At 35.1% G+C, this 23236-nt stretch overlaps 1 protein-coding gene across 2 annotated transcripts in view; it reads right to left on the bottom strand.

Moving 5' to 3' along the window:
- ECT2L (epithelial cell transforming 2 like) overlaps positions 1 to 23236 on the bottom strand; it is a 98828-nt gene that overhangs the window by 32014 nt on the left and 43578 nt on the right. For both annotated transcript variants that reach the window (XM_051997855.1, XM_051997853.1), the window contains exons 6-8: positions 21326 to 21464; positions 18418 to 18586; positions 1451 to 1579 (exon numbers count right to left, since the gene is read on the bottom strand). In XM_051997855.1, coding sequence (XP_051853815.1) covers positions 1451 to 1579; positions 18418 to 18586; positions 21326 to 21464 — 437 coding nt within the window. The remainder of the gene's footprint in view (positions 1 to 1450; positions 1580 to 18417; positions 18587 to 21325; positions 21465 to 23236) is intronic.

Raw genomic sequence — 23236 nt, 5'->3', positions numbered from 1 at the left:
AAAAAAATCTCACAGGCAACAAGAAAAGGGCTCCACCAGGAAAAAGAGGTCTAGCATAAGCAAACAAGATAGAAATCTCCTAGCACAATTTAATAATTTAGGCTAGAAACACTTGCAACCTTTAAGATTTGAAATCTGGAGGCAGCAAGAACAGACTGCTCCCAAGAGAAAACCCCACAATGTGGACCTGGGAAAAAGAAAAGAGCAGCAACATTTAGTCCAGAATTAGCACCCTAGATTTGGGGCAATGTTAGAAATCAAAGATATCACAAAATCCAACCTAAAAGATGTGACACTCCACAATTGAAAGCAAAGACTTAAAGAAAAAAATGTATTTTCCATAAGAGTTAAATAAATAACTGAAGGAAGTAAAGCAAGGAATTAAAAAAATAAAATAAAAGCTCTGGAGAAAATAACTGGAAGGAGAATAAAAAAGATAAATAGTAAAAACTAGAAGAAAATTAGAAGAGACCAAACAGAAATCAATGACTCCATGCAACAATAAGAAATATTGGAACAAAATTTTGCATGACAAACTTTTTATTTTTGAAATTATTTCAAATTTGTATGATTGTTATAGGTTCTAGAGAGCTAACATCTAAAAACATATGAGCTGATCATTACTCAGGCAGAAACATGTTTCTGCTGTTAATGTTACTGTTTTCGTTTTGGTTCAATCCAAGTCTCTTGGACTGATACAGTCTTAATAGCAATACTGGTGAGAGTTCTCTAGGCTCAGCATGGTAAACTTCATAGAGAAGTTGCGTCAACACCTCCTACTTAACCCTTTGGCGGGGAAAATTGTGTGATTCAGTGATTAAAAAAAGGTATACATGCACGAAATTTCTTTGGAGCATACAAGTTTTTGCTTTCTCTCAGTCATTACCGAGAACAATATTTTCTACTTAATTCCTCTCTGCAATTCAAATAATTCAACATTAACAGAATAGGGAGGAAAAGAAAAAAATGTCCAATCAGTAATACCTCGATCTCATTCCAGAGCTGTAGCTAGTATGGATGAACAGGTCTTTATGTCAGAAAACCAAATGGGTTTGAGGGAAGGGTATTTTACATACAGTGACTATCCACCTGGTGCTTCCCATGGTACTCCACCAGCTTGAAGAGCTACACTCAGGCTTATGTTGCTATAACACCCTCTTCAAGGATTGAGTTCTTCTATTCATATTTCTCTCCAACAGATTTCTAGGATACCACAGTATGACTCTGGGAAAAATAAAGACCGCCTTCTCCCACCACAACCACTCGTGATTGGACCATCCTCTTTCTTTCTATCACTCCTATCTCCTACCATTGTTTCTTGTGAAACCTGTTTTTGCTCTAGGTGAAAGAATTTCTAATTATGACTCCATCTAGTGATAATTTCATAAATTATTGTTGTAAAATAGCGCTGGGACTGCCATATTCTAATTAAAACTTGGAAAAGGCTGACCTGATGCTGCCAGAGGGATGAAGATATCAACATGACCACCTTCTTCTTGAGTAGCCACACAGCTTCCAAGTTTTTCCCAAAAATCTCGTATCTCAGGAGTCAGCACATTTTCAACACCAATTGTATAGCCTGATTAAAAAAACCAAACAAACAAACCAAAATCAACAAATATTTAGGTGCAATGTCACAGCCAAGATCTTTGTTTTTGCATTTTATCAGATGTAAAAGAAACAATATCATCACATCATTGAAAGTTACTTTATAACTCCTCACTTTATGGGAAACACATCAAGCCAACTTCTGTATCTTAACATAATTGCCAAAATGTATGAGTTATATTAAGTCATCAATCACTTATTCATTCAGCAAATATTCAGTCAACATTTGTAAAACACATACTCTGTGCAGATTAGGGAAGAGAGGAGCATTCTTATGTGGAGTTTTTATTCTGTTAATAAGACACAAAGATAACTCCACTAAAATAAATAGGTCTATGGTCTTATCATATGTGACCATATGTCTACACATATGGTGTTATCATATGTGATCATATGTCATCAAGGGAAAGGCCAATAAAATAATACTGTTTACTACCACTTCTAGCCCATTCTTTGTGAATATCGATAGATTTATCAACTTGAATGCTACTTCTAATGATGTTATTCCCTTCCATTCATGCCTGTCTATCTTGTGTGACTCTTCTCCCTTTCCTATTTAAAGTTTCATTATGTTTTCTTTGTGTTATATCACAAAATCAATGAATTGGGAAGAACCTCAATCAATATTCATCTATCCACTATGTATGGAATATCCACTATAACATATGTATCCTGACAAATCTATGCCTGAAGACCTACCTTCAAGGAGGGGAAATCTACCACTTGTTAAGCAACCATTCAATTTTTTGACAAAAAAGCCTATATTGAACTCCTTGCATCTTCAACCCATTTCTTTGTTCTATACTCTCAAGCCAAACAGAATAAATTTAACCATTCTTTTATATGACAGTTCTTTAGCTACTTGAATATAGTAATCCTTCCTCCTTAGTAAAATTATCACTAAGACAAATTGAGAAGCTATTAACTGCAACTGATTTTATTCACTAATTCTCCATTTCCCTCCACATTAAACTCATTTTTAACTTTTCAACAACCATATTGTCCCATAACGCACAATCATATACTAACAGTAGAATACTGGCGTTTAAAAGGTGGATGTTTATTTTTTAGGAGAGCTTTGATATTTTCTGAAAGCAATCTAGTTTTCTTCCTCCAGTTTAATTCCTTGTCCAATTTATTGTTCACTCATACTGTCCAAGATTATATGTACTTCTGTATATATAGTATATACTTATTTAGAACATAGTTCCATAACTTATCTAATTGTAAGTCAATCTGGACAAGAGACCTTTACTTCACTTTTATCATAAGGATGAGCAGATCAAACTCTTTTGATTGGTTGTCAAGCTTTTCCAGAAAATTCTATAAACTTCCAGGCTTTAATACAATCAGAATAATGTCATTTGCAAAAACAAATCCAGAGGATTTGTTCCAGTTAAAGGGAATCCTTCTACATCATGAACTTTGGATAGGCTCTACTCCAAGAGAATGGAAAATACCTTTAGTATTTATGGTTTTATAACTCCTCTGATATTGATCAAAGGGACAGGATCAAAATAAAGTTATCACTATTATAACTTTCAAGGAATTTTGCCTTGTTGGAAAAGAGTCTTTATGACAGCATTGTACTTTACCAAATGCTTAAAAAAAATAATTAACCTTTGAATGTAAAAATGTTTTCCAATTTATCACTTCCCTTCTAATCTTGTTTGCATTATCTTTGTTTGTACAAGAACTTTTTAACTTAATATAATCAAAATTATCTATTTTGAGATCAATAATAATCTCTAGTTCTTCTTTGGTCACAAATTCCTTCCTCCTTCACAGATCTGAGAGGTAAACTATCCTATATTCTTCTAATTTGTTTATATCATTCTTTTTTTTTTTTATAATAACTTTTTATTGACAGAACACATGTCAGGGTAATTTTTTACAACATTATCCCTTGCACTCACTTCTGTTCCTATTTTTCCCCTCCCTCCCTCCATCCCCTCCCGTAGATGGCAAGCAGTCCTATATATGTTAAATATGTTGCAGTATATCCTAGATACAATATACGTGTGCAGAACCGAACAGTTCTCTTGTTGCACAGGGAGAATTGGATTCAGAACATAAAAACTACCCAGGAAGAAAAACAAAAATGCAAATAGTTTACATTCATTTCCCAGTGTTCTTTCTTTGGGTATAGCTGCTTCTGTCCATCCTTGATCAATTGAAACTGAGTTAGGTCTCTTTGTCAAAGAAATCCACTTCCATCAGAATAGATCCTCGTACAATATCATTGTCGAAGTGTATAATGATCTCCTGGTTCTGCTCATTTCACTTAGCATCAGTTCATGTAAGTCTCTCCAAGCCTCTCTGTATTCATCCTGATGGTCATTTCTTACAGAACAATAATATTCCATAATATTCATATACCACAATTTACCCAACTATTCTCCAATTGATGGGCATCCATTCAATTTCCAGTTTCTAGCCACTACAAACAGGGCTGCCACAAACATTTGGGTACATACAGGTCCCTTTCCCTTCTTTAGTATTTCTTTGGCATATAAGCCCAGAAGTAACACTGCTGGATCAAAGGGTATGCACAATTTGATAACTTTTGGGGCATAATTCCAGATTGCTCTCCAGACTGGTTCACAACTCCACCAACAATGCATCAGTGTCCCAGTTTTCCTACATCCCCTCCAACATTCATCATTATTTTTTCCTGTCATTTAGCCAATCTGACAGGTGTGTAGTGGTATCTCAGAGTTGTCTTAATTTGCATTTCTCTGATCAATAGTGATTTGGAACACTCTTTCATGTGAGTGGTAATAGTTTCAATTTCTTCATCTGAAAATTGTCTGTTCATATCCTTTGACCATTTATCAATTGGAGAATGGCTTGATTTTTTATAAATTTGAGTCAGTTCTCTATATATTTTGGAAATGAGGCCTTTATCAGAACCTTTAATTGTAAAGATGTTTTCCCAGTTTGTTGCTTCCCTACTAATCTTGTTTGCATTCATTCTGTTTGTACAAAGGCTTTTTAATTTGATATAATCAAAATTTTCTATTTTGTGATCAGTAATGGTCTCTAGTTCATCTTTGGTCACAATTTTCTTTCTCCTCCACAAGTCTGAGAGATAAACTATCCTATGTTCCTCTAATTTATTTATAATCTCGTTCTTTATGCCTAAATCATGGACCCATTTTGATCTTATCTTGGTATACGGTGTTAAGTGTGGGTCCATGCCTAATTTCTGCCATACTAATTTCCAGTTATCCCAGCAGTTTTTATCAAATAATGAATTCTTATCCCAAAGTTAGGATCTTTGGGTTTGCCAAACACTAGATTGTTATAGTTGACTATTCTGTCTTGTGAACCTAACTTATTCCACCAATCAACTAATCTATTTCTTAGCCAATACCAAATGGTTTTGGTGACTGCTGCTTTATAATATAGTTTTAGATCAGCTACAGCTAGGTCACCTTCATTTGATTTTTTTTTTATTAATTCCCTTGAGATTCTCAACATTTTATTGTTCCATATGAATTTTGTTATTTTTTCTAGATCATTAAAATATTTTCTTGGAAGTCTGATTGGTATAGCACTAAATAGATTAGTTTAGGGGGTATTGCCATCTTTATTATATTTGCTTGGCCTATTCAAGAGCACTTAATATTTTTTAATTATTTAAGTCTGACTTTATTTGTGTGGAAAGTTTTTTGTAATTTTGCTCATATAATTTCTCATTTGTGTGGAAAGTGTTTTTGTAATTTTGCTCATATAATTTCTGACTTTGTTAGATTTCCAAATATTTTATGCTGTCAACAGTTATTTTGAATGGAATTTCTCTTTGTATCTCTTGCTGTTGGATTTTGTTGATGTATAAAAATGTTGAGGATTTATAGGGATTTATTTTGTATCCTGCAACTTTGCTAAAGTTATGAATTATTTCTAATAGCTTTTTAGTAGAATCTCTGGGGTTCTCTAGTATACCATCATATCATCTGCAAAGAGTGATAGTTTGGTTTCCTCATTGCCTACTCTAATTCTTTTAATCTCTTTTTCGACTCTTATTGCAGAGGCTGGTATTTCTAATACAATATTGAATAATAATGGTGTTAGTGGACAACCTTGCTTCAGTCCAGATCTTACTAGGAAAGGGTCTAGTTTTTCCCCATTGCATATGATGCTTACTGATGGTTTTAAATATATGCTCCTGACTATTTTAAGGAAAAGTCCATTTATTCCTATACTCTCAAGTGTTTTTATTAGGAATGGATGTTAGATTTTATCAAATGCTTTTTCTGCATCTATTGAGATGATCATATGGTTTTTTTTTGGTTGGTTATTGATATAGTCGATTATGCTAATAGTTTTCCTAATATTGAACCAGCCCTGCATTCCTGGTATAAATCCTACTTGGTCATAGTATGTTATCCTGGGGATGATTTTCTGTAATCTTTTTGCTAATATTTTATTTAAGATTTTAGCATCAATATTCATTAGGGAGATTGGTCTATAATTTTCTTTGTTTTCAGCGTACCTGGTTTAGGTATCAGTACCATGTCTGTGTCATAAAAGAAGTTTGGTAGGACTCCTTCAGTCCCAATTTTTTCAAATAGTTTATATAGCATTGGGGTTAATTGTTCTTTAAATGTTTGATAGAATTCACATGTAAATCCATCTGGTCCTGGGGATTTTTTCTTAGGGAGTTGGTTAATAGCTTGTTCTATTTCTTTTTCTGAGATGGGACTGTTTAGGATATTTACTTCTTCCTCTGTTAGTTTGGGCAAGCTATATTTTTGAAGGTATTCTTCCATTTCATTTAAGTTGTCGAATTTATTAGCATAAAGTTGGGCAAAGTAACTCCTACTTATTGCTCTAATTTCTTCTTCGTTAGTGACTTTTTAAGACTAACAATTTGATTTTCCTCTTTCCTTTTTTTAATCAGATTTACTAAGGGTTTGTCTATTTTGTTGGTTTTTTCATAGAACCAACTCTTAGTTTTATTAATTCAATAGTTTTTTACTTTCAATTTATTGATCTCTCCTTTTATTTTAGAATTTCAAGTTTAGTGTTTGACTGGGGGGTTTTAATTTGTTCCTTTTCTAGCATTTTTAGTTGCAAGCCCAATTCATTGACCTTCTCTTTCTCTATTTTATGCAAGTAGGCCTCTGGAGATATGAAATTTCCCCTTATTACCGCTTTGGCTGCATCCCATACATTTTAGCATGATGTCTCATTATTGTCATTTTCTTGGATGAATTTATTATGTCTATGATTTGCTGTTTCACTCAATCATTCTTTAGTATGAGATTATTTAGTTTCCAATTATTTTTTGGTCTACTTTCCCCTGGCTTTTTGTTGAATGTAATTTTCATTGCATCGTGGTCTGAAAAGGATGCATTTACTATTTCTGCCTTACTGCATTTGAGTTTGAGGTTTTTATGTCCTAATATATGGTCAATTTTTGTATAGGTTCCATGAACTGCTGAAAAGAAAGTGTACTCCTTTCTGTCTCCATTTAGTTTTCTCCAAAGATCTATCATATCTAACTTTTCTAGTATTCTATTTACCTCTTTGACATCTTTCTTATTTTGTGGTTTGATTTATCTAATTCTGAGAGTGCAAGGTTGAGATCTCCCACTATTATAGTTTTGCTGTCTATTTCTTCTTGCAGCTCTTTTACTCTTTTAAGAATTTAGATGCTACACCACTTGGAGCATATATGTTTAATATAGATAGTGCTTCATTATCCATGCTACCCTTTAGCAAGATATAGTGCCCTTCCTTGTCTCTTTTAATTAGATCAATTTTTCTTTTGCTTGATCTGAGATCAGGATGGATACCTCTGCTTTTTTGACTTCACCTGAAGCATAGTAGATTTTGCTCCAACCTTTTACCTTTAACCTGCATATATCTCCCTTTTCAGGTGTGTTTTCTGTAAACAACATATTGTAGGATTCTGGCTTTTAATCCATTCTGCTAACCACTTCCTCTTTATGGGGGAGTTTACCCCGTTCACATTTATGGTTAGAATGACCAATTCTGTATTACTTGCCATCTTATTAACCCCTGTTTATAGTTTTCTCCCTTCTTTCCCCCTTTCCCCCCTTCCCAGTATTAAGCTTGTGAGCACCACTTGCTTCTCACAGCCCGCCATTTTTAGTATCCCTTCCCTAATCTTAGATTTCCTCCCCCTATCTTACCCCTTTCCCTCCCCGTTTCCATATTCCCTTCCACTTAGCTTATTCCTTCCCTTTTCACTTTTCCCTTCTCACTTTTCAATGAAGTAGGAGAAGTTTCACCATAAATTGAATATGTCTAAAATTTTTCTCTTAAAGCCAATTCTGAAGGCAATAAGATACTCATCCCCCTCCATTCTTTCTCTCAGATATAATAGGTTTCCTTTGCCTCTTTGTGAGATGTAGTACCCCCACTTTACCCTTTTTCTGGTACAATGTCCTTTCCACCTCTAGTTTCTAGAACAAGGTATACATGTATTCTTTATACATCTTTATAGCAAAAATATAGTCCCCAAGATTTCTTTTTACCTTTTTAGGTTTTGCTTGTGTTCTATATTTGTAGATCAAACTTTTTGTTAAGTTCTGGTTTTTTCATCAAAAAATAGGTGAAATTCGCTTACTTTGTTGAATGATCATCTTCTTCCCTGGAAAAAGATGCTCATTCTGGCTGGGTAAGTTATTTTTGGTTGCATACCAAGTTCCTTGGCCTTTCGGAATATCATATTCCAGGCCCTTCGATCTTTTAATGTGGATGCTGCTAGATCCTGGGTAATCCTTAATGTGGCTCCTCTATATTTGAATTGGGTTTTTCTAGCCGCTTGCAGTTTTTTTTTCCTTCGTCTGAGGGTTCTGGACTTTGGCCACTATATTCCTTGGTGTTTTGATTTTAGGATCCCTTTTAGTAGGGGATCAATGAATTCTTTCAATGTCTATTTTACCCTCTGTTTCTATGACTTCTGGGCAGTTCTCTTTGATAATTTCCTGGAAAATAGTGTCCAGGCTCTTTTTTTCATCATGCTTTTCTGGGAGTCCAAGGATTCTCAGATTGTCTCTCCTGGATCTGTTTTCCAGGTCTGTTGTTTTCCCCAGAAGGTATTTCACATTCTTTTCCATTGTTTGATTCTTTTGGATTTGCTTGACTGATTCTTCTTGTCTCCTTGAGTCATTCAATTCCATTTGTTCGATTCTGATTTTCAGTGAAGTATTTTCTTCACTCACTTTTTAGAAATCTTTTTCTAATTGTCCAATTGAGTTCTTTTGTTCTGTGGAATTTTTTTCCATCTCGCCAATTTTGTTTTTTAGAGAGCTATTTTCTGTTTCCAGTTCACTAATCCTATTTTTCAAGGATTTGATTTCTTTATCCACTCTGTCTTTAAATGAGTGGGATGACTTCTCCAGACTCTCTTGCAAAGCCTCCCTCTCCTTTTCCCATTTTTCTTCTAGCTCCCTTGTGAGAGCCTTTTTAATTACTTCTATGAGGTTCATCTGTGCTGAGGAACAGATGATCTCCTCCTTTGGGGAAATCACCTGGGGACAATCTGTTTTTAGTCTCCTCAGGGTTTAGAGTCTATTCTCTATCCGTATAGAAGCTGTCAAGGGTTAAGGTTCTTTTCAATTTCTTGCTCATTTTGTCAGAGAAGAATCAAAGACAAACTAGCAAAGAAAAAAAGGAAAAAACCCTAAACGGAGTCTGCTTTTTTGGGGGGGAGGGGCTGGGTGGTGTTACCGAGCTTCCTCTACAGACTGCGGGGGCAGCAGCGAGGCACTAGCAGGACTGTGCTGCGCCTGTGTTCTAAGATTCTGAGAGCGTGCTGTGGGGGAGAGGTGGCCAGGTCCCGAGAGACTCCAGCTGTTCCAGGTGGTAGTCTTCACCCCCAGTGTTTTTAGCTTCTCTGCTGGGCCACTGACCTGCTGCTAGGGCAGAGTAGCCAATCCCCTGTAGCAAAGCTCTACTGGCAGAGACGGCTGTGATCACACCCCACCCCCTCTCTGGTCTGCTCCCGTGCTCTCACTGCCGCTGCCCTCAGCCTGCGCCTGATCTAAAACCGTCCCCGCCCTCGAGCAAAAACAGACCTTTCCTGCGAATCTCAAGGATGTCTTCTCTTGGTAACTATTTGTGAGGTTTTTTTCAGTCAAGCATTAATTCAGAGGCTTGTAATGAAATGGATTCTGAGAGAAAAACGCGGAGCTTATACAGTTGTGTGCCTCCTCTCTGCCATCTTGGCCGGAAAGTCCTCTATCATTCTTTATGTCTAGATCATGAAGGGCTTTTGATCTCGGTATATACAGTGTTAGATGTGGGTCAATGCCTAATTTCTGCCATACTAATTTCCAATTTTTCCAGCAGTTCTTGTCAAATAGTGAATTCTTATCCCAAAAGATGGAATTTTGGGGTTTGTCGAACACTAGATTGCTATAGTTATTAACTATTTTGTCTTGTGAACCTAACCTATTCCACTGATCAACTACTCTATTTCTTAGCCAATACCAAATGGTTTTGGTGACTGCTGCTTTATAATATAGTTTTAAATCTGTTACAGCTAAACCACCTTCATTTACATTTTTTTCATTAATTTCCTTGAAATTCTTGACCTTTTGTTCTTCCAGATGAATTTTATGGTTATTTTTTCTAAGTCAGTAAAATAGTTTCTTGAGAGTTTAATTGGTATAGCACTAAATAGATTAGTTTAGGTAGTACTGTCATCTTTATTATATTCGTTTGAACTATTCAAGAGCATTTGCCATTTTTCCAGTTGTTTAGACCTGACTTTGCATGGAAAGTGTTTTGTTGTTTTGCTCATATAATTCCTGACTTTTCCGTGGCAGAGAGATTCCCAAATATTTTATACTATCAGCAGTAATTTTAAATGGAATTTCTCTTTGTATCTCTTGCTATTGGATTTTGTTAGTGATGTATAAATGCTGATGATTTATGTGGATTTTGTATCCTGTAACTTTGTTAAAAGTTTTGGATTTTTTTTTTTAATAAAGCTTTTTATTTTCAAAACACATTCATGGATAATTTGACAACATTGACTCTTGCATAACCTTGTGTTTCAGATTTTCTCCTCCTTCCACTCACCTCCTCCCCTAGATGGCAAGCAATTCAATATATGTTAAACATGTCAAAATATATGTTAAATCCGTTATGTATAAACATATTTATAGAATTCTCTTGCTGCATGAGAAATCAGATCAAAAAATAAAGTAAAACAAAATGCAAGTGAACAACAATAAAAAGATGAAAATGTTATGTTGTGATCCACAAGATCATTGGAACTGGCATTAATCATCTTGTTGTTGGAAAGAATCACATTCATCAGAATTAATTGTTGTATAATATAGATGCTGTCATGTACAATGATTGTCTGGTTCTGCTCATTTCACTTAGCATCAGTTCATATAAGTCTCTCCAGGCCTTTCTAAAATCATCCTCCTGCTCATTTTTTATAGAATATTCTATAACATTCATATACCATAACTTATTCAGCCATTCTCCAACTGATGGGCATCCACTCAGTTTTCCAGTTTTGTGTCACTACAAAAAAGAGCTGTGAGATTTATTTCTAATAGTTTTTTAGTTGATTCTCTAGGATTCTCTAAGTATACCATCATATCATCTGCAAAGAGTGATAGTTTGTTTTCTTCATTACCTACTCTAATTCCTTTTTACATTCAAAGGTTCTGAAAAAGGCCTCATTTCTAAAATATATAGAAAATTGACTCAAATTTATAAGAATTCAAGCCATTCTTCAATTGATAAGTGGTTAAAGGATATGAACAATTTTCAGATGAAGAAATTGAAACTATTTCTAGCTATATGAAAAGGTACTCTAAATCACTATCAGAGAAATGCAAATTAAGACAACTCTGAGATATCACTGCATACTTCTCAAACTGGCTAAGATGACAGGAAAAGATAATGACTAATGTTGGAGGGGATGTGGGAAAACTGGGTCACTGATACATTGTTGGTGGAATTGTGAATACATTCAGCCATTCTGGAGAGCGATTTGGAACTATGCTTAAAAAGTTATAAAACTGTGCATTCCCTTTGATCCAGCAGTGCTACTACTGGGCTTATATCCCAAAGAAATCTTAAAGAAGGGAAAGGGGCCTATATGTGCAAGAATGTTTGTGGCAGGTCTCTTTGTAGTCCAGAAATTGGAAACTGAGTGGATGCCCATCAGTTGGAGAATGGCAGAATAATATGTAATAATATTATTATTCATATAATAATATATGAATATTATGGAATATTATTGTTCTGTAAGAAACAACCAGCAGGATGATTTCAGAGAGGCCTAGAGAGACTTATATGAACTGATGTTAAGTGAAATGAGTAGAACCAGGAGATCATTATACATGGCAACAACAAGATTACACAATAATCAATTCTGATAGATGTGGCTCTCTTCAACAATGAGATGATTCAAACCAGTTTCAATTGTTGAAAGATGAAGGAAGCATCTATATCCAGTGAGAAGACTGTGGGAACTGAGTAAGGTTCACAACATAGCATTTTCACTTTTTGTTGTTTGCTTGCATTTTACTTTGCTTCTCTTTTTTTTTTTTCCTCGTGCAGCATAATAATTGTATAAATATGTATACATATACTGGATTTAACATATATTTCTACCATATGTAACATATATTGGACTACTTACCATCTAGGGAACGGCATGGGGAAGGAGAGAAATTGGAATACAGGATTTTGCAAGGGCTAATGTTGAAGAATTATTAATAAAAAAATTAAAAAATAATCAAAAATAAGTACAATGGAATTTTGTTTTCTCTAAATCTTTTATTTAATTATATGAAAGATAGGATCTGCTGTGGAATATCCTTTGAGAAAGCCTGTCTGTCCTCTACTCTGTACTTGAAACAAGCATGCCCCTGATTACATGTATAGATGATTCTCATAATCATTTTGTTTAGATGGGAAAATAGATGTATGGATCAGAAGTTGTGAGTGTTTAATGGATTGCCTTTTTTCCATTATTAAGAAGGAATGAGATTTTTTTCCATGCCTTTAGTGTCTTCCCCACCTTCAGATACCTTTTCTGTTGCTCACAATCTTACTTATTATAATCCAGACAATTTTCCCAACTTTGTTCTCTTTAGTGACATTTATCTCTCTTTTATAAGTACTTTGAGGAATGTGATATTAAAATTCTAATGTGGTAACAACTGTCCTTCAAGTTTTAAAGTTTCTTTTCATAAAAATCTTTGCCATTTTTCTTCTTCTTTTTTGCCTTACTCTCATTTTCATACTTTAATATGGGAGTGACTTAGGTTGTCTAGAATCAGGATTTTCAGTCTGTCTTATCTTGTGCTTCTAGAGACTTTGTCATTACTTCAAAGGCTTATGGGTAGACGAGGTATAAGGAAATTTTGTTAACCTAAAGAAAGTATGAGTTGGGGAAATTTTCTTTCCCATGAGAAACTTTGCAGTCTTTAGGTGGAACAATGGAAAGTACCAGCTTAACTTGTAATACTTGTTCTCTGAATGTTCTAAATCATGAGCTGGTCATTGTGTCTTCTATACCTTCATCAATCTCCTAACTTTGTACTACCCTTTGTGGTACTCTTATCTGAAGTTTGTGACATCTAGAAGTTATACAATTTCGGCCTTGCTCTAATTTGGTGCTAAAATTCTGTGTATGTGTTTGAAATGCCTTCTCCCTCATACCTTTAAGGTATAAGGATAATATCTCTCTCACTTGAATCAACAGGGTAGATTGCTGAATCAATTCTTCAACCCTTTTTTGGATCTCTTTCAAGTTTTAAAAAAAAACAAATGTGGTTTTATCTTCTGTTGTGTCCTGCTTTCTAGAGCCCCCAAGTTGGGGTGACAAAACGTATCATTGTTTTCCAGAGCCCCCACACCGGGGTGATGAAAATATATCTTCCTAGTGGAGAAGTGATGGGGTGGGACTCCTGAGGATGGTGAAAAAATGGAATCCGTTTATTTCAAGGACTTTCCCCTTTATATAATATAATAAAAACAACACTATGCCATAGGACCACATAAAACAACTTGCTATTTATTGTATGTAGTTTGCCACCTGGTATCACTCTGCTTCAATCTCAACACAGGTTGTCACCATCCCCTGACTTCTCAGGAAGGCTGAGACCCCTTAGGAGAGATGGGGAGCCAAACTAGACATTGTTATCAGGTTCTCTCTGGGCTGAAGGGTCTTATACCTCACTCAGAGTTCCCCCATTAACTGTGACCCTCTACAATATTTCATTTTTATTTTTATTTATTTTTACTTTTTATTTATGAGAAAACATTGCTTACAATCTTCTACCATCCTTCTTGAGAAGGGCATCTTAAGTAAAAAAAAAAGAACATCAAAGGCATATAGGTAGAAAAGTGAAAAAATATTTGGGGAGTAGCAAATTCCCAGACTAAAGAACAAATTACACACACACACACATATTAAGTACCTAATATGTGCCAAGCACTATGTTAAGTACTTTACAAATATTTTATTCAATCTTCCCAAGAGCTCCAAGAGATACATATTGTTATCTTTATTTTGCCATTGGGGAAACTGAGGCAAAAAGAAGTTAAGTGACTTGCCTAGCGTCACAAAGAAGGAAGGTGCTTGATCTGATTCCAAAACCAAAATTCTATCCATTACTCTAGTGAAAATAAAACTTAGAAAATAAATTGGATTTTGATTTCAATGACTTTTGAATGCCAGGTAAAGAAAGTATGGGCATTATTTTGTAGATAATGAAGAACCACTGAAAGTGATGACTGCTTCAGAGGTATGTTTTAGAAAGATTAATGTGGCACTAATATCAAAGGGAAATGGAGGGACAAAGACTAGGCAACTTTTAGAAGTTCAAGCAAGAGGTCATGAGGGGATGAACTAGGGTGGTATCAGTGAGAATGGAAAGAAATTACATGTTTTAGAATTATTGTGGAGGGAGAAATTTCTTTCAAGAATTATTGACTGAGCAGATTGGAATTGGAGGTGGAAAAAAAGGTAAGCAATAAGGAAGAATCAAAGTCGACTCTAAGATTCCAAGCTTGAGTGAATGGGAGAATGATGGTACCACTGACAAGAATAGAAGAATTAGCACTGCATGGTGCTATCTCTTTAATAAAGTTTTAGAATTCTAGAGTCAAATTCCAGGCAAATATGTCAATGAAGATAAAGCAAAGAAAAGTAAAGAGTTCAAGACAAAAGCAAAACTTTCAGGACTTTATAAAGGACTTCTTTCCTATCTCATTCTGAGAGCTCTAAGTGATGATTGCACTAAATCACATTCACCTAAGAAGGCTATTCCACGAAGAAAGATAGAGGTATATTATTTGGTTGCTGTCACAGGGGTCCTCAAACTACAGCCCACGGGCCAGATGCGGCAGCTGAGGACGTTTAGCCCCCTCACCCAGGGCTATGAAGTTACTTTATTTAAAGGCCCATAAAACAAAGTTTTTGTTTTTCCTATAGTCCGGCCCTCCAACAGTCTGAGGGACAGTGAACTGGCCCCCATTTAAACAGTTTGAGGATCCCTGAATTTTTAAATATATAAAAGAGTCTGATAGTTCACTCTTTAATAGCAGTCACAGGCCCCAGGGAGTAGTAGTAGGAACTCAACAAAAACCAATGTGGTGCCAATCAGCAAAATACCCTAGTACTAAGAATGAGATAGCCTCAGTAGCCAAGAGCTCTATGGTCATACGCAGCTAGTGGAATATTATTGTGCTATAAGAAAGTATGAAAAAGATTATTTTAGAAAAGCCTAAGCAGTATGAATTGATGCATAGTAAACCAAGCAGAAACAGGAATTTATACAAAAACTGTATACAGCATTATAAAGAAAACAACTTTGAAAGACTTAAGGACTAAATCAAAGTTATGATTTATGATGAAACATGTCACCTACCTCTTTACAGAGTAAAGATGGACACAAGATGTAGAGATATAAATATTTGACTATAGCAATCCTTAATTATGTCCATTTGTTTAAAAAAAATTTTGTTTTCTTTTTTTCCTCTTCATTTTCAATTGGGGGTAGGAATTCTGAGTTGGGGGAGTTAGAAATTGTGATGCAAAAAAAGGGACCATTGTAACTTATTAAAAATTGCAAAGAGGAAAACAGAAAAGAAATCCAAAAAGAAGCACAGAGAAGCAGAGTAGTTTGAAAGTAATATATAGAATTTATTATATACTTTTAAAAATATAAAACGGTATGAAATAGAGATTTATGTTTTCCTATGCAATCCTCTTCTCTTTCTGTGTTCTATTTTTTAAGATGCTTTTTTAAAGTTCATAATACTTTTTAAAAGAAATAAATTGGCAAAGGATATGAAATATTGTCTATTAGAAATTAGAAATATTGTCTAATAGATGAACAATATAGAACATAGAAGGAGTAGGAACAAGTTTTGTTCAATAAAAATTTCTAACATTCAGGAAATGGCTTTCAGATAGGAAGTTTAGTTGTAAAAGGTCAAAAAGTGAACTGTGGCATAAACCTGAAGGCTCAAATCACCTAATGTTGGTTGTAGAGGGATGCCCCCTTTTGAATTTAAACAGTTTCATAATGTCTTGAAGAGGCAGAATAGATTTTATTAAAGCCTTCAAAATTAAATTATGAAGAAATATAGTTGAAAACACCAACTGCTGAAGTGAAGATCTTGAAAAACTTTAGAATGGGGACCCAAGATGGCGGAGAAGGCACACATGACTTTCTAAGCTTCTCTCATTCCCCTCATAGAATGGCTGAGGTTGCTGAGCACTGTGACCCTTCAGTTTATTTACATTTAATGTAATTAAAGAGTAAGGCTTAAGAGGACAAAACTCACAAAATGAAAAATGATATAACTGGAGATTGGGATGATTAAATAAATATTGTTTATCTCACAGTGGATATTTGGTAAGTTTTCATTTTATAAGTGAAAGGTGAATTTCTGAGAATCAGGAGACTCCATTTTAAACTTGTGATGTGTATTAAGAGTAAGTGAAGAGATTAAAGATCTAATGATCCAGAAAGGGCAGTCTGTTTGAGCTGTGTGAACCAGTATCAGGAGTAATCAGCTTCAGCTTCCAGTGCCTGATTGGCTAATTTTATAAAGGTTCAAAGTCCTTGGAAAAGAGCTTCAGTTTCAAATATTGCTCTTTATCTCTCCTACAATTTGAGATAAATATTCTCTGCTGCAACTCTCTAGTTTAAGAAGGAAAATCACAAAAGAGAAAGAGGATTCATAACTCTTTTTGCTGTATAGAAAGAAATGCTGAGATTTAATTGAATAATTCAGCATCCTAATGAAGAAAAAAAACCGGCTATATTGCTCAGAAATTCAACCAGAGTTGCTTTGTTATGAGTTCCATTTACTGCAAGCTAACTGGACAATGCAGAATCTTTGTTAAGTGCATAGCACTGTCTGAATTGCCCAATGAGAGGCAGCCTGATCAGCTGTCAATAGAAACATTGCTAACTAAATTTTTTAAAAAATTAAGCACCCTTTTAATGACAACTAAAGTGGACATGTCCAGTTAGAAAGTCAGAAGGGGAGTAGTTAACAGAGAAGCATTTTTATCTTGGTACAAATCAAGTGAATACAATGACTTCCTGGAAGGAACCCTGAGAATAGGGATTTTCTTCCTTCATGTGCTTCCCTTCCAGGTTTCTGTATTTATTTATTCTTTCACACAGGAACTGACTATATTGTTTTCAGAGTATGATCCAAGTTTATGTATAGATTGTGATACAATTATTTCTTCATTTGCTTTACTAAATGAGTAACCATGATGTAATAGTTCTTTAGTTTTATTGCTAAGTAAATTGTGTTCTAAACAAAAACAAAAAGTTGTGTTCTAAAACAATGTCATCACTATAAACATCTAGTTTGTGTAAATGGAATTATATTGGTGGAGGCTTAATAATTAAAATACTGAGTAGGGGGGATTTTATTTTCCACAACAGGGCTATCCTTTGGGCCTGAGAGATTTTGAATGTGTCTGTTGTGGTAGCCCTTTTTTTGGGAACCTAACCTGCCAGTATAAAGACAGCTTGGAGTGAGCAAGCCATCCTAGAAAGAAAATGATGATTCATGCCTTATATGTGAGATGACATTGAAGGGGTTCATGTAAAAAACACAAAGTATACATTACAAAGGTATAAACAAAGTCCAATATAAATTATATACAAACTCTGAAAGGCAACTTTAATACTAAAACATTCTTTCCTGCTAATAAAATAATTATAGTGCTTTCTGAAGGAAGTTTCCCCAGTCCCTTACAAAAAAATTTCAATAAAATAAGTTTCAATAAAGTTTTTTGGCTGTTGGTCCAAGATGAATGACCAATGTTTATATTCCAACTGATGCATCTTGGTGACTCAACAGATAATTTGCACTGGGCTTGAATTCAGTAAGATCTGAGTTCATTTCCAGTCTCAGACAATTACTGTGTGACCTTTGGCAAGATACTTGACCTCTGCCTGCCTCAGTTGTTTCAACTGTAAAATGGGGATAATAACACCTACCTTGAAGAGTTGTTTTATGGATCAAATGAAATATTTGTAGGGGGAAAATTGCTTATTATTTGACACATCAGACATTATATATTTATTTCCTTCTTCCTTTTTTAAAGATTAATTTCAATATCAGTTAAAGTATCACCATTTCTATAAGTCTCATTTTCTTCTTGAGATATCAGAAATACCTTCATTTTAGAACATATTTCAAAATTTTTCTTGACAAAATTTATCTTAACTCCAATATTATAATAATGCTTATCAGGAAATGGACATATTAGATCATAATAAATAAACAAGCAAAGAAAAATTTCTACTTTGAAATTACCTTGTATTAAATTGATTTTTCTGGAATCTCCATCACTAAATATTCCAATGCTCTGTGCCTTCTGACCATCAAGAACTTTTTCTACAAGCAACAGTAGACTTTCCAAAGTCAAGCCAGTATATTCATATACCAGAGGAATGACACCAGTTTTAACACTATCCACAACCATCTAAAGGAACAATCTGAGTTTCAGAAAATTAAGTTCATTTATTGACAATAGTTATTAATGAATAAAATATAATAAACATTTAAAATAACTTTTTGAAGCAATCCATTTTTGTTGTTGTTATGAGACCTCTGAAGGCATGGAAGGAAGAAAATAAATCCTTCTTCCTCCAACACTTTTTTTGGAGGGGAGGCAATTGGGGTTAAGTGACTTGCCCATGTCACAAAGCTAGTGTTAAGTGTCTGAGACCCGACGTGAACTCAGGTCCTCCTGACTTCAGGGTTGGTGCTCTATCCACTATACCACCTAGCTACCTCTCCTCTATCACTTCTTAATTCTAATCCCCAAAGTTCCATCTCTGAGGAGCTGCCTGTTTTTATATAGAGATCCATTATCTACTTTATATCTAAGAAGATAGCTAGCTAGATTCAGGAGTTTAATCTGGAACAATAGGACAGAGAAAAACTGACTCCCAAAAAGAAACCTACAATCTTGGTCTTTGCCTTAGTTGTTCCCATGCCTGGAATGCATTCCCACATTACCCTAACTTCGTAGAATCCCTCATTTCCTTCAAAACTCTGATCAAGCAACAGCTTCCACATGCATGCAGCCTTTCTTAATCTCTAGCTTCCAGGGTACTTCCTTTTCCAGCAAAATAAACATTTTGCGTCTTTTATATATGCTTACAGATATGTTACCTTCTCTGATAGAATCTAAGTTCCTTGAGAGCAGAGACTATCTTGTTTTTGTTGAATTTCTTAGTACTTACCTCATTGCCTGGCAAGTAGTAGGTGCTCAAATGCTCATTATTTGATTATTTTCATAGAGTTCCAACTAATTGAGCTAGCTAATTAAACTATCCTATTGCATATATGAACAACTAATGGCACAGCTAATGGAACACTGGGCTTGGAATCAGGAAGACTCATTTTACTTAGTTGGAATCTAACCTCAAATACTATTTGTGTGCCCCTGGGCAAGTCACTTAACTCTATCAGTTTCCTCATCTGTAAAATAAGTTGAAGAAAGAAATGGCAAACCACTCTAGTATCTTTACCAATAAAATCCCAAAATAGGATCACAAAATGTGAAAAATTGAAAATGACTGAACAACTACCACAAATGTATATATCAAAGAATGGTACTCTCACTTTCTTTCTTTCTTTCTCTCTCTCTCTCTCTTTCTCTCTCTCTCTCTCTCTCTCTTTGTGTATATATGTGTGTATATATATACACACACACACACACATATATATAAACATATATATACATATATAACACATATATAAACACATATATATGTATGTATGTGTGTATTTTATTCTTTCCATATGAAAAATAATTTTTAAAATTTGGAATCACATTAAAAATCTCAAACAAGCTCAATGAAAAATACTATTTTTTTTAAACACAGAAAAATGTCTTTATTATGAAGACCCTCTAAATTGTTTATCTTTATTTTATTTTTTGGATGAGGCAGTTGGGGTTAAGTGACTTGCCCAGGGTCACATAGCTAGGAAGTGTTAAATATCTGAGGCCAGATTTGGTCCTCCTGATTTCAGGGCTGATATTCTATCCACTGCGCCACCTAGCTGACCCTAAATTGTTTATTTTTTTAAAATTAAGTGAAAGGTTTTAAATGGACACTTTCATTTTTAGATAATATTTTTTATATGAAGATCAAAAGGACATTTCAGTGCCACAAGAATCTTGTGTAAGGCAGCTAGTTGGTGCAGTTGATAAAGTGCCATCCCTGAAGTCAGGAGGACCTGAATTCAATCTGATATCAAACACTTAACACTTCCTAGTTGTGTGATCCTAGGCAAGTCACTTAACCCCAACTGCCTCAGGGAAAAAAAATCTTACATGATTTCATTGATAAAGCACCTTTCATTGATACAAATAGCAAAATTCTCCATGCCTTAGCAGGTACTTTCATAACTTGTGGTTCACATATTCAACAGCTGATAGCTACACATTTGGCATTAATTTTTTCTGCTTATGACAAACTAGCTTACTTAGGTAGAAAAAGACCCCTACAGGCTACAGGTTTAGAAAACCCACAAATTGCCATCTATATTATACTGTATTTTTGTGTATTTTGTTAAAAATTTATTAATTATATTTGAATCTGGCTTCAGCTCCTCTGGGTGGAGGACAGTAAGTTTGATCTTCTGGTCTAGATGATCTGTGAGGTCTCTTTTAAATTTTGAGTCTCTAAGCCAGGCTCAGAAAATACATGTAAGTTCTGTCTCCATATCCATATTAAAAAACACACCCCAAAGTGATTTTTGTGCGTCAGTAATGATGCAGAATTAAGTTTTGAACATTCTTTGGGGAGGCTGGTCTCATATTATAGTCATAGAAAAATTCCCAGAGAATTCTGAATTGTATTGCTATTTGTCTCTAATGTGGCATAATGAAATAAGATCATAGCTCTAAAGCTTCCCAGTCCAACTCCTTTATTTTATTGATGGGAAAACAGGGCTTGAGGAAGGGTAAGAGACTTGGCTAAGGTCACAAAGGTAGTTAACACAGAGGCAGACTTTGAATCCAGGACTTTTGATCCAGAGACACTGCTTGTTCCACTGCATCACGCAGTCCTAAATAGATCAAACTATTTTCCTTTAAGAAGGTAGTATATAATTTAGAAGATGAGGCATTGAGGATTGCCGTTATTATTTTATTACAGACTAAAATAGGACATATAGAAAAGTACTGGCCTTATGTCAAAATGCATACCTCATATGCAGGAATCCGAGATGATATCAACACCAGAGAAGTCTGGACTGAATGTGAAAAGCTGCCATACTTCTGATCAACTTTGTGGTAACACTTGTTTGGTAACAAAGGATAAGATTGACTTCCAGCTATATTCTTTCTACAGGGGAAGAAATGGGGAAAAAGAAAGAAGAATTGGGGAAGAGTGTTAAGTTGAAATTTCTTCTACTTATATTATGAAAAGCAGAGAACCACTAACATATATCCTTGCTATCATAAATATTCCAAGAGATCTGGGGATCTCATCAATCTGGGAATTCATTCTATTGATGCAAACTGCAACCTATCCAAACCTGCCTATTCTATATAATTCTTACCTATGTTCTTCCCCAAATTCACCACAGATGATCCATCCAACATGCTGGTAGCCTTCCTTACGTTTTCTGACAGTGCGAAGATATACGTGATATACACTGACTATCCACATGCCATTATGTGCTCTTATGTAATTAACTTGCCTTCTCTACATGCCATTGAGTTCCTCAATGTCAATCTTTGCACTGTTCTTCTTGGGTGTTCTTTATTAGTGATCTGTTATAGACTGCTGACACAAACCAAGCACTTTCCTATTGTCCTCTGTGGAATATTCTTTTTTTACTTTATAATATCATAGGATCAAAGCTTTAGAATTGGAAGGGCCCATAGGCATTATTGAGTCCAATTGCCCCAATTCACAATTGAATAAACTGGGTCTAAAAGAATTAAGGGATATCCTCAAGCCACACAGCTAGTGTCTGAGGTAGGATTTTAATCCAAGTCTTCCTGAGTCCAGGTTTAATATCTTATCCATTATATCATACTGCCTCATCTTAAGAAGCAAGCATGTTCCATGTATCAGCACTATATAGAAAGGCCAGTAAAATATTATTTTTAAAATCAACTTTGCTTTCAATGAGAAGCTTAAGATGAGGAAAAGGATGAAATTTCCTCAAAAGCAGCCATCTTCTCTTTCTTCCTTTTCAACTTTGGCCTCAGATTACTGTCCATCTATACTATCTACCCCAGCTATATGATGAGGTCTAGATATGGGGTACTTAAATGAAATTAGGGTTTAATTGAGGTCTAGTGGCAGATTTGGGGTACAGGGAGTCAAATGGAGCTCCCCTGCAACCCCTTCGGATTCAGCGCAAGGATACGGAGTTAAATGAGATCTAGTGGCAGCAGGAGAGTTCCCTATAAAAGAATTTATAGGCCCGAAAAGCTAGATTGATAAAAGAGGTTTATTATGGGCTTTGGAAGTAAGATTTAAGATATAGTTAAGGAAATAGGTGAGGATAAAGAGATAAGACGACACCGGAAACAGGATTCCAGTGGCCAGAGATTCCTGGCATGCCAGGCTGGCATGTTTGGAACCTCTGCAAAGAGAGGATTTTAGTTTGGCTCTTTTATAATGAGAGATTTAGCTGAAGGAGCCTGTGGGTGGAGTCCCAAGTTGGCTCAGATCCGAGTGGGGCTGGGACAAGCCCAGATCTCCTATTGGAATTCAAAGGGACCAGGATTTGTGAATCAAAAGGTCCTAGCTTCCTGAAATGATAATGCATCAACTAGAAGGGGTTGGGAATCAGAAAGAAAGGAATAAATCAATTCTTAAAGGGACAACAATCCACATCATATACAAAATATTAGGCAACTTTTAGGTAGTGTCTACCTAAATGGATGTTGAAATTTGGGCAATAGGTAGAATTTAGTAACTTGGCCTTTGCTTTTAATACAAGTCAAAACACCTTTGAGTGATTACAGACTTCTTCCAGGAGACTTCAATGTCTTGGGGGGCTTGATACAATCAATATAATGAAATTCACAAATAGGAACATCTGAAGGATTTCATCTTCCACAGGCACTCTCTCTACTTGTACAATGCTCTGGATCTCC

The sequence above is a fragment of the Antechinus flavipes genome, chromosome 4 (assembly GCF_016432865.1).
Source record: "Antechinus flavipes isolate AdamAnt ecotype Samford, QLD, Australia chromosome 4, AdamAnt_v2, whole genome shotgun sequence".
Lineage (NCBI taxonomy): Eukaryota > Metazoa > Chordata > Mammalia > Dasyuromorphia > Dasyuridae > Antechinus > Antechinus flavipes.
This window is presented reverse-complemented; position numbering and strand designations above follow the sequence as displayed.